Source organism: Aethalodelphis obliquidens, unplaced genomic scaffold, assembly GCF_003676395.1.
Source record: "Aethalodelphis obliquidens isolate GAN/ISIS:26980383/991018 unplaced genomic scaffold, ASM367639v1 scaffold53, whole genome shotgun sequence".
Classification (NCBI taxonomy): Eukaryota; Metazoa; Chordata; class Mammalia; order Artiodactyla; family Delphinidae; genus Aethalodelphis; species Aethalodelphis obliquidens.
In genome coordinates, this window is record NW_020837997.1 from 8,322,224 (window position 1) to 8,334,968 (window position 12,745).

Here is a 12,745-nt window from a genome sequence, read left to right on the forward strand (position 1 = left end):
ATAACCCTCTTAATGGGCCCAAGTCCTTCCTAGTCTAATTCCTTTGTTCAAAGGATATTAAAATTATTATGAAGATTTTAAAATTAATACACCAAGGAAAGACTGAAATGTAAAGTAAAAGTATTTTTAAAAATTTGAAGGGCATATTTATTAGTAGTATATTTGCATGGCAGTTGACAGCAAGAAGGCCAAGTGTTCAAAGTTTAACTGTACAGCCTCACCTCCCTTGTCCTTTCCTGAAATATTACAAACCAAACCAGCACTTTGCACAAAACAGGAAGGAGAATCAGTGCAAAGAAATGAAGAAACGAATTAGGAGGGACTGGTATAGTTTAACTTTTGGACTATGTACAACTGAAAAATGATCACAGCCAAGGGACAGTCATACAAATTGGCCTTCTGTTATCTTTACAAAAATAAAGCAATTCCCAAAATGTTGTGGTCATTCCTGAGGCCATGTTAAAAGCCATTTGTTTCAACAGCAGCAGCCATTTGAGGACCAACAGCCCCTGTCTCCACGTTGATGAAAATGCCAAGTAGTGTCAAGACAGTAAAGAGACCCAACCCCAAGTTTACTTCCTAGAGCTATGACTACCGCCTAATAACCTTAAAAATAACTAAAACAATCACAGTATCTAACTGACAGCTGTAACTATGTTGTCAGAATTCAAATATTGTTGCATTTTCAAAGTTTCTAGTTTGTGCCCATAAAGACACTGATTTATATCAAAAAGCTGTCATTGCAACCCAGAAACCAAGCAAGTCCAAACCAAACTTTTTTCCATGGTCATAACCATTTTTACAAAAAGCCAGGTTTAGAAATTAGGACTTTTTCTACTTAACATTCTAGAGACAGCACAAATCCAACTTCAATCCTCTGCACCAATACTCTGCTTAAAATGTTCCCTCTTTTTCCCCAAATGTTTTTTATTAAAAACAAAAAATTACATTTAAAAAAGCCTCCAACCTATCAGTTTAGCCATAGGTTAGGCAAGCCTTACGGCTCTACCACGAGTAGTGTTGCTCCCGAGTATCATCAATAATGACCATGCTCCTCATGAATTCATAATTTTCTGATCTCTACCCTGAGAGACCACATCAATTCAGAGATGTAAGCAAATCACTGTTACAGGATCTGCAACAGTTGCCAATTCATACTTCCGTACAGGAAGAGAATAAGAAAACCTTTAAAAGACCACCTCTCTTTTAGTTCTACGTTATTAAAGCAAAGACCTGTTTAGTATAGTCAGTACAACTATCAACAAAACTTTGAAGGCAAAATTTACCAACTATTCATAGTCTGGTCACATTCAATGAAATGAAGTTTAAAAGAGCAAATCAACCAGAGCAGATCAGTTAGGATTGAGGCAGAGTTAACAAATTGGCAGTAGCAAATCTCATAGACACGGAATTCACAGGTATTAATGAAAAATACTGCTGCTCCTCTCATTCCTGAACATGGATGGAATCCATGGAATCCCAAGAGCAGGCTACTAAGACAAATTCTATTGCAGCTTTAAACATCAAAATATCTAAATGAAAAAACTAAGACTCTGAAAAATCTAATGCCAAATGTCATCACCTACCTTTATTTTTTTTTTTTTAAGGTAAGATATTTTAATATTTATTTATTTGACTGTTCCGGGTCTTAGATGCGGCAAGTAGGATCTAGTTCCCTGACCAGGGATCAAACCCGGGCCCCCTGAATTGGGAGCACAGAGTCTTAACCACTGGACCACCAAGAAGTCCCTACCTTTACTTTAAAATGCTCAAAGAAAATTAACCGACATTTAGGTGGATTAAAAATACTACCCCAAGAATAAAACATATCATGAGGGTAAGATAATGAGCAACCCCAAAAGAATTCACACAGTCCCTTGGAGCTACTTTAACACTCCTGCACATACTTATATCACAAAGAGTATTTGTTTCTGTATTCTCATTTCATTTACTGCTCAAGGCTGAAACAAGCACGCGCGCGCACACACACACACACACACACACACACACACGAGTACAGGGGCTAAAGCTTCACTGAAAAGAATTCAAAGGGGGGTGGGGGAGTAGCTCCAAAGCAGGGCATGCTCTAATGGAGGGGTGCATGGAATAAATGCATATTTTAACTTGGAAAGCCTGTTTCTTTAATACACAGACAACTTGAAACACGGCAAAATAATTATACTATACAATGATTACTCAATTTATGGAAAAATTAGAAAATGATTAAGCACCTTCTTGCTCCTAATTCCATGGACGAGAACAGAATTCTGCCTCTCTAACTCGACCGAAAACCAACAAATAAGCCAGGCAGGCTGCACTATTAAGGTTCAACCCAAGTACCCACAGATATGAATGCTTTAGCATCAACAGGCCCTTCCAAAACGCAGGCTGAATTTCCAACAAAGGAAACTATGAAGGAGCCAAACAGACTGAGTAGGGATTTTTACTTAAATTGAAAATAAAGTTCTGCTCCACAGGCCCACAATGTAGATGATCTTCGAGAGCCAACAGAGACTTACTACTGGACTATACTTGCCCTCTGGGCCTCAGTTTTCTGTCAGCTGGAATTTGAAACTGACTTAAAGTGATGTATTCAATAAAAACAGAAGGATTAAGTTCTTAAGAAATCTTTGCTTACACAAGTTAAACTGACTGCTGCTAAACTTGAGACTGATTGAGAGTGAGCTGTATCACTGACCCTCCTTTCTTTCCTCCTCAAACTGTTCTCCATGTTTACTCACTGCTCCTGCAGCTCAGTCCTGCCTAGGTTGCAGCTGCCCCACCTCAATGCTGCTGGCTCCCTGGTTAGGCCACGAGAACAACAGCCCGACGACGAGCTTTCTTCATCCACACAGGACTTCTCAGTAATGCAGCACAACACTATTTAAGTTTAGAATTCCCAAGATCAATCACCTTTTGTTCACGGAAGTCTTAATTTTTTGCCCAGACCTTATGGTCAAACACTTTTGAGATGTGTATCCCAATATCGATCCAGTGATGAAAATGAGGTAGCTGTTGAGACTGTTTACTTTCAAACCTGGTTTGGCAATCTCCAATTCAAATTTCCTATTACACTGGCTCTCAATTTTTGTTTCAAATCCACTCTTCAGTGTTCACAGCAGTCATTTGTTCCATGTAGTATCTCCGTTAAAAATAAGCATGATCAAAAGGACGGACAATAGAAACCTTTCCTTTGCTCCATCAGACACTTAGAGCAGGAAGGGGAAAGCTCAGGGAAAGCTCAAGCTCAATTCTGCAGGCTGTTTAATCCGTGTCCCTGAATGATGTGATGGGGGAGGGGGCGGGGGAAGCACCCTGGCACAGAACTAAACAAAGCTCTCAGTACCTTTTCTCTTTAAAGTCAGCAATGCTGATTTCATGATAGTGCCACCAAACAAGCTTTGTGATCCCATCCAGGGGAAAAGGCATAAGTGGCCTGTTCACATAATACATGCGTTATTAATAGGATCTCCTAGAAGGCTGTTAAATGCTAACAAACATGGAGAATATACACTTGGTGTCCAAGGAGGGGGAAAAGATCGGGAACTAGGGAGGGGTACATGAGGCACTCTCAGGCATGATTATCCTTAGGAAAAAAACTCGTCTTGCCATCTCAAAGCTACTACTTGAGTTCTGACAGGCAGCAATTATAGGCAGTGCTGCAATGACAGAGCATTTTTCAGATCTTTAAGCCGAGGACAACTAATTCTAGCTATTCCACTAGTTTCCTGAAACAACAGGACTATGATTTCATCAGGAATAGACTCTTGAAATGCAGACTGATAAAGAGTGGTTGGATTATAACAGCCCAAATCTCTGTGGTTTGCCCACTTCAGAGACTATCTTGAGACTAATACTTCTAGAGTGTGAGTGCCTCTATCCGCAACTTTTTTTTCCTATGCAACAACAGTCTTCAAAAACCTTAAAACATGTGCAACGCATTTCATGTAAATATTTCAGATTTCAAATAATCATTGAAACATATTTTTGGTATACCAAGACATGAATTAAAATATTTTTTAAAACCACATAATGAAAATAAGGACATTTTTAAGAAACCGTACGTATGTAAACAGTAAATTTCTTTAGACTTCACATACTGAGTATAAGATTTACCATAAAAAGATTACCTTTCTCTTATGCATCCCTTTAACCACAATCCAATACTTCTAATAATTTAATTAAACAGGAAAGTAATTAATTTAACCTGTACAGGGGAGCTCTAAACAAGAACATTTTAAGGTTTGTTAAGAATAACTGATTTACTGCACACCTGTAATTCTAAATTACACCACCAAAAATACACTGAAAGGGCTGAGCCAGGGCATTAATAGCAGTATGCCAAGGGAATATGAGAACCAGTTTGGAAGTATCCGAATAAACCACCAGGCTGGCTCCACACTTAATACAGTGCAAAATAGGAAATTGAGGTGAACTGCTTCTACATCCAGAAACGTCATGGCTGCTGCTGCTACCAGCTTTAAGGCTTCCAAAACTGAATTACTGAATGGTAAAGCAGTAAAAATGTCACCTACTTTATCCATCATGTCCCAAAACTGGTTCACACACTCCTAAAAATGGAAAAATAATTTGGCCTGCAATCTCTTACAAAATTCTAACAATTGCATTTTCAAAGCCACATTCCTGGTTCTTGGAACTACTATACCTTATTATCAATGGAAGTATCAATTCAGCGGTTCAACCAAATCACGAGAACACAAATTTGGGGGTTATTCCAAAAACTAATTCGAATGAGACCCAACTGTACTGTAACAGAAATTCTAAGCTTTATTGAAGCAGCAGTCCCAAAAACCAAGAACACTGCATCTGGGATGCCACATGACACGCCCTTCAGACAAAAAGAAGAAACTTCACTCTTGCCCTAGGAGCATTGGCAGGAATGATTTGGCTGATCAAGGCAGGAAAACAAATCTCACACCAAAACGTTTTTCCATCCATGTTACCTGGAGAAATACTACATGGGAGCAGCCTACATGACTGTACAGAGGTTCATGGTGCCTAGTGCTTCTGGCATGTCATGGTTGAATTAAGTGATGGGACAATGATGGCAGTGGGCCATTCATAATTTCAAAACCCAATGCTGGGAGCACCAGTACACATACCAAAATGGCCTATCCAAGTGGCATCTGTCACTGAAATGTTAATCATTTGACAAATCAAGCTCAAATCTCTTTTCATTATGAATGCTCCAGAAAAACCAGTACCTTTCAGTCCTTCAAAAAGACTCCATTTAAGAATAATTTGATTCTAGGTTTCCCTTGGGATAGGGGTGAGGGGAGACCTCAACGCATTACACAAATGGTTCTCTATCAATAATTTTGTTTAAACCTGGGCTGAGCAATCTCTTTAGCCCTGTGTGCCACCAGCAGGGCCCAGAATCAGGAAAAGAAGACAAAAGAATCAGAACAAGAGTATGAAAAGAAAGACACACGTGGTGTGCACGGGGGTGGGGGTGGGAATAGGGGGTGGGTAAAGCGGAGGACCATGGGGGCAACCAACCCCCTAGGACCTCCTGGTGGCAGCAGAGCTTCATTCAGTTGCTTCCTCTGCCCTAGGCCAGACTTTAACACCAGGGCTGTGACCAATGTGTGCCTAAAGGCACCAAATTACACAGCAGATGCTTTATTTTGAGCTATCCAATTGCCAATCTACTCTGTGTTTTCCTCCCCAGGGTGGGGAAGCTTAACAGTTTAAATACAAGCTACGGTTTTATAATTTAGGATCTGAGCAGCACAAGTTCCAGCTACCAACTTTTGATCCCAGGAAGACAGCCACAAAATTTAAACAAACTACCTTCCCGCCAGAACTTTAAAACAAAAAGGAAAAAGAAAAAATTTCTCCCACCTCATATGAAGAATTCAAAAAATTTCCTTAACACAAAGAGGCTCCCCTCAAGCTTAATCAAAGCCCTATTAACCATATTAAGCCAGTAAAATCATTCATAGGCCAAGGGATCAAACAAACAACCTGTTTGACACACAAGTGCATGACCACAAAAAGTAAAAATAAAAAAGTAGGATGGGGGGGCTTCACTCTCAAGCCTGGAGAGAACACATGCTCTACCCAGAACAGCTTCACTGACAAAAAAATAACCAAGGAATTATCCACAGAGAAGATGACACACCAACCTTCTGACCCTACTCAACCACCAGTACCATTACCTTTTTCTTTAACCAGGTCTTTAAGTGACTGCCATTTCACATCAAAAGGTATGTTTGTAATGAAGGCTCTGTATCTTTTAGTTGGATTGGCATACGGCTCAAAGCGATTGCCTCCTCTTTTTATGTTTTTCTCCTTCCTCTTCTCATTCTGAGCTGGTCGTTCTCCTTCACTGAATTCAAAAGAGAGGGGGAAAAAAAGTCCATATGTTAGCACAATACTAAAGACAATATTTGATTTTCCAGGTTTACAATCCCACACAAAGTTACATGTAACACAAGACTAATATTGATTCTGATTTGAAACAAACTAAAGTGGTCCATACAGCAGAATATTGCAGTAGTACGCTCCTTAAAACCCACCTATCAAAAAAAATCATTCCCAAGACAAATGTGCTTTCCTAGGCCTTCACACACTCCTGTGGGGCTCTAACAGAGGTGGGGGAGACAGGCCAACTCCCTGCCCAAGGTGCTTTAACGCCAAGACAGAAACAGGAAAAGAGAAAGAAGATTTATAACATTTCATGGAACAGAAATGAGGTGGTACACATAGGTCCAACCAATCTTAGCTTTACAAATAAAAGTGTCTTTCATTGTGGGCGGAAAAAAATTGGACTCAGGTACTTGTACACCATTAGCAGCATTATTCACAATAGCAAAAAGTGAAAACAACCCAAGTGTCCACCAACAGATGAATGAAATAAACTAAATGTGGTAGATCCATACAATGGAATATTACTTATTCAGCCATAAAAAAAGAATGAAGTGCTGATACATGCTTCAACACAGATAAACTTTGAAAACATTATGCTAAGTGAAATAAGCCAGACATAGAGACAAAAGGAATAGAGGTTACCAAGGACTGGGGAGAGGTGGGAATGGCGAGTTACTGTTTAATGGCTAGAGTTTCTGTTTGGGATGATAAAAGAAAAAAGTTCTGGAAATGGCGAGTGGCTATTGGCATAGTGTACAACACTGTACCTAATGCCACTAAACTGTACACGTAATCATTTTAGAATGGCAAAATTTACATATATTTTACCACAATTTTTAAAAACAAAATTTTTAAGGGAAAGAAACCATTCTCTACTCAACCCTATTACTTTGAGGCTAGGGAAACTGAAGTCTGAGCAACGCTGGTAGGTAAAAGACAGCACGCAAACAATTCCACCTTTGGCAAAGAAGGGTGGATTCGTTTTTCTGACATGGCCTTTCCTGTAATCCTCTTTACCTTTGTGTGTTAGGTGCTTCCATAGAGTTAACATTTCTAAGCTCTACAGGTATGAATCTGGCTTAACAGTGGGCAGGAAAAGTTTCACAAGAAACGCAGGCTCCCAAAGCACAGAACAAGACAGGCTGGAAGCCCAGTCCATAGCCCAGGAACCGGACAGGGTGTGCACAGCAGGGCAAGGCCCTGTGCCGGCTGCGTGTGGCTGTTCCGAGCCCCCTTTGACCATAGGCAGACACCTGTGAGAGCTGACCAGGAACAACTGGGGAGGCAGCAGCCACAGAAGTCCTCTCAGGGCACTAAGTCCAGCACTTTCTGCTTCCCAAGCCCTGTGCTTTCCACCAGTGAGAATCAAGGGACTCCCAAACTACAGATTCTAGCAGAGACTTTGTGATCCACAACAAAAATGGAAAGAAAACAAAAAGTCAAGATTACAGCATTGATGATTTATAAGACCACCTTCTTTAACGTAAAGGGTTGATCTTTATTCTAAGATATGTCTTCCCTGTGTGGGGGAGGGGTATTGTTCAAACATCAATGGTAGCTGGAGGATTTTCAGTGTACTTGGAAAAATTTAAGTCAGCAACCTTTTGTAGTCCCCAAAGTATTTTTTTCTACGGGTCCCTCACATCCAAACACAGCCGTGCCAAGTGGTAACCCAGTGAAGTTATCACCCTAGGCAAAACTAAGGAAAGCAACTTCCTCTATGATCTGAACTATACCAACATGCAATAAACAGACCTTCACATGGGCCGGCAGATGGGGGAGGGGGAGTAGGGCCACACCAATCCCCAGATTCCTAGAATTCTTCACTCTGTCTACCCAGGCTCACAACAGACCCTCCTCAGGCTGACTGCACACCGCAAGCACAGTCCACCCATCCACTCCATATGAAAGCCCTGCACCCGTCTGCCAGACAGAGCATGCATCTCACCCTCCCTACATAAGGAGGAAGTGTGTTACAACAATTCATAAAATGTAGATCAACCTACATTTCATGGGCCTACAGAGGGCCTGTGGGTAGGAATATATTTTAGAATTGGTTTCTTTTGAAACCCAAATATTCTACAATCTACATTAAAAAACATTATTCTGACACAGGGTTCATGACACAGTAATGCTTCCAGCCTGGGTTTTCAAACACTGCCCAGCTCACCTTATTAGTTATAAAATGTATAAATAACGAATTACAAGACATAGTAGGTAACAAAGTGTCTAGGCCATATTCTGCCATGCATCATTACTGCTAAGAATAAACTACCCAATCTAACCCCAGAAGCTGGGGATTTCGTTTGGGGTTAATCCACCTCACATGGCTCATCATCAAGAAAGCAGCTCAAATGGGTTATGGCCAAGGTGTGAGCAAAGCACTACTACACCCAAGTCTTTCTCTGGCTAATCATTTCCTCTCTCTGAGAAGTTTCCTCCTATCTCATCACTTCCAGTTTCTTAAAAAATTGACCTTTTTGTAACTCTAATAATCACCATCAACTCTATTCTTGACAGAATTGTAGAAAACCACCCTCAAAGAAACCTCACGTGACGCATGTTCAAGTATAGATGATGTGACAGTTTAAGAAAAGCCCATTTATTAAATGTTTAATTCAATTTTCTCACTTACCTTCGGGATAAAATTAGGGGAATATGCTTCTAGCCCTAAAATACATATAACACTTAACTGTGAAAACCTTTTAGAAGCACATTTTTATAGGTAGATTATAATTTAGCTACACTGATGAAATAAACTGCTTTATCCTAAATACCCCAAATTTAGATTATAGAATCTTAAATGTTAAAACACACCTACCATACATTATCCACAACTAGATACTTACCCAGAAGAAAATATATCCATACAAAAATTTAGACCCGAATGCTCATAGCAACATTACTTGTAATATCCCAAAAGGAAATCTAAATGTCTACTAACAGGTAAATGAATAAACAAACTATAGTATATCCGTACACTGAAATACTATTCAGCAAAAAGTAATGAACTACACACAACGTGGATGAATCTCAAAATACTTACACTCGAAATCAGACAAAAGAGGAGTACATATGGTAATATTTCATCATATACAACTATATTTGAGAAAATCTAATCTGGCAAACTAATCTATAGTGGGTTTTCTCAACCTCAACACTACTGATATTTGGGGGCCAGATAATCCTTTTGTTGTGGGAGGCTGCCCTGTACACTGTAGGATGTTCAGCAGCATCCCTGACCTCTACCCCAGAGAGGCCAGTAGCAGCCCCATTCCTCAGACTTGAAAATGAAGACCAAAAGTATCTCCAAGACACTTCCAAACGTCCCCTGAAGGGAAAGAAGAAATCACCCCACTGAGAACCACTGATGCATACTAATGGCCTGGGGGTGGGGAAAAAAAGGACTCAGAGGATTACAAAGGGGGAGCAAAGGGGGTTATGGTTGTATTTATTATCTTGATTCAGTGAGGGTATCAAATCGTACACTTCCAACTTATTCAGTTTATTGTGCCAATCATACTTTTTTTTTTTTTTTTTTCAGTACTCAGGCCTCTCCCGTTGCAGAGCACAGGCTCCAGACGTGCAGGCTCAGCGGCCATGGCTCACGGGCCCAGCCGCTCCGCGGCATGTGGAATATTCCCAGACCAGGGCACGAACCTGTGTCCCCTGCATCGGCAGGCGGACTCTCAACCACTGCGCCACCAGGGAAGCCCCAATTATACACTTTTTAAGTTTCCACTAGTTTCTTAAATTTCAAACCTGACCCCAATATAACTTGACTTTTAACTCCTATATAAAGTAACAAATTTGTCATCTTTCAAAGAAACTGAAGCTACCTAAGCAAGCTAAATGCCTTACCAATATTCTCCTTGCTAAGTGGCTCCCAATTCCCAATGAACACCCCATCTGATTCTGGCACCCAATCATCTACCTGAAGTTCTAAATAGACCCAATATGTTAAAAAACTTTTTCTGACATTCTATCAACCTAATTCATGATACATCAATAAAGATAAGGCCAAAGTATCTGCAAGAACCTCTCAAATCATTAAAATAGATTAAGTATGTTTAATATGGCTTTGGAATTGTTTCACTGACTGCGTTCTTTGAAAATTGATAATTTAACATGTCACTGCTCCACCATACTAGAATTATACTGTACATAAAGATCACAAGTAAAAAGATTGAGTGCCTGCCTACTTCACCAAGGGCTGCCACATTCACCATGTAAAACAGTGAATCCCTACCCTCCCTTACGCCTCCATGGCATTCCCTCTCACATATAATACTCTCATTATTCTCACAGTTTTTCAATCAAGTGTAGTTTGAAACGGCAACCCCGATACCTTGAAATCCTGACCACATCTCCTGAGGGAAAAGACTCCCCCACCCCCCATATTCCCTTGAGAACCATCCCTTATGTAAAATGACTCTTCACAGAAACCCTTTCAATCCTGAGTTTCCCCTAATGCATTTAAGATGTGGAGAGCACTATTCACAGCACTATTCTAGCTCCAGGTCCACCTCTTCACTACCCACGTGACTTAAGCGCTTTCCGTCTCTGGTTCTTTACCAGCAAAACCAGCATAACCTGTATCCATGTAGCTCACAGGGATGTCTTGAGAATCAACAATCAGCCTAACAAAAAGCAGGTTGGTAAATGTTAAGCACAATACCTAAGGGAGCAGTACTACGGGTGACTAAGAGGTAGGGTTATCTAGGTCTGAACCCCAATGTCACCAACTCTTTGTCAGGCCTCAGTTCCTTCATCTGTGCAAGGAGGTTACTTATCCACCCTGACAAGTTTAAAGGAGAGACTTGGCACACTAACTGTGGCAATGATATATTTTTGTACCAAAAATTTTCTGGAGAATGATTCACTCCTTGCCTTCTACCATTGCACATACTGATTAAGCTTTAAAATAAGCTCACTGGGGCCGTGGCTGAGGAAACCTAGGCACTGTACTCATTACAGACTACCAAAGGAGCAATTCAGCTTTCACCTCTATGACTGCAAAACATGGTAATGGGAGAGACCATCTGCAAACTCCTAAATGAAACAAGCAACCTAATCTTTGCAGACTAGCATCTCCCTGCCTAGCCATGAATAAAATCAAAGAGCAAAGTGAAAGCAAAGAGCTGGCAGCATGCATTCAAACAACCTACAGCCCCTATTCTAATCTTGAGCTCACAATCAAATGTGCCTCAAAATTATTATCAAGTATACCATCACTTTTTAAAGTACAGCAAACACTCAAATCATTGCAAAGCACGGAGAATCTGGTTAAAAAAAAAACACTTTAAATAACTGTGTTCAGTGAGAGGTTACCAGGGTGGTGTGTGGAAGCAGCAAAGGACCTGGAGTCAAGATGGCCTCCCCCAGATTCTTTGGGTCAATTTCATTAACCTGGGTCTTCTCAATTGTTTAAAAAAAAAAAAAAAAAAAAGTTTTTCTTGACTGTAAAACAGTGTCAACACTAACATTACATCCCCAGGAATTTATACTAAATACAAAGTTTCATTTTTAAAATAGCCTCTCTCTCAGTTTTCTGATTCAGCCACAAGGTTACTCTGAAAGTGGAGTAGGTTAAGTCACTGATTTTAAATGGACAGTGCAAGCTTTATTTTTAAAAAATAAAATTTTAAATTAAAAAAAAAATCAAACCTAAGCCTACATAGTCCTCTAAAATGAACGCTTTTACCTCCTGATTAATATACTCTAACTCTGAATCTTGATTATTTTTTTTAACTTCAGAATTTATTTTTTTAATTTATTTTTTTTTATTCATTTATTTTTGGCTGCATTAGGTCTTGCTGCTGCATGCAAGCTTTTCTAGTTGTGGTGAGCGCGCTTCTCACTGTGGAGGCTTCTCTTGTTGCAGAGCACGGGTTCTAGGCACGCGGGCTTCAGTAGCAGTGGCAGCTTGCAGGCTCTAGAGTGCAGGCTCAGTAGCTGTGGTGCACGGGCTTAATTGCTCCACGGCATGTGGGATCTTCCCAGACCAGGGATTGAACCCGTGTCCTCTGCACTGGCAGGCGGCTTCTTAACCACTGCACCACCAGGGAAGTCCCTTGACTGTCTTTAGATGGAACAGATTTCTCATCAAAATAAAACAAATCCTCCTCTTATACCCAGAAGAAAAGGAACTGCAAAACAAGCTGTCCCATCTGGGGTCCTCATCAAGCTTGCTATCTCACTGCCTTTTTGGTTTACAGCACACTCCACTCCTGGTGGAGACAAAGGTAAGAAGAATCCAGTCTCACTCATTTCCCATCCCTCAAAGGCTTTCAAGATAAAAATCTAAATTCCTTCGTCTGGAATTCATTGCCCACCAGCTGGCCCCCAGTGC

At 40.4% G+C, this 12,745-nt stretch overlaps 1 protein-coding gene across 11 annotated transcripts in view; it reads right to left on the reverse strand.

Moving 5' to 3' along the window:
- HNRNPM (heterogeneous nuclear ribonucleoprotein M) overlaps positions 1 to 12,745 on the reverse strand; it is a 39,156-nt gene that overhangs the window by 23,928 nt on the left and 2,483 nt on the right. For all 11 annotated transcript variants that reach the window (XM_027085299.1, XM_027085293.1, XM_027085300.1 and 8 more), the window contains exon 2: positions 6,183 to 6,352. In XM_027085299.1, coding sequence (XP_026941100.1) covers positions 6,183 to 6,352 — 170 coding nt within the window. The remainder of the gene's footprint in view (positions 1 to 6,182; positions 6,353 to 12,745) is intronic.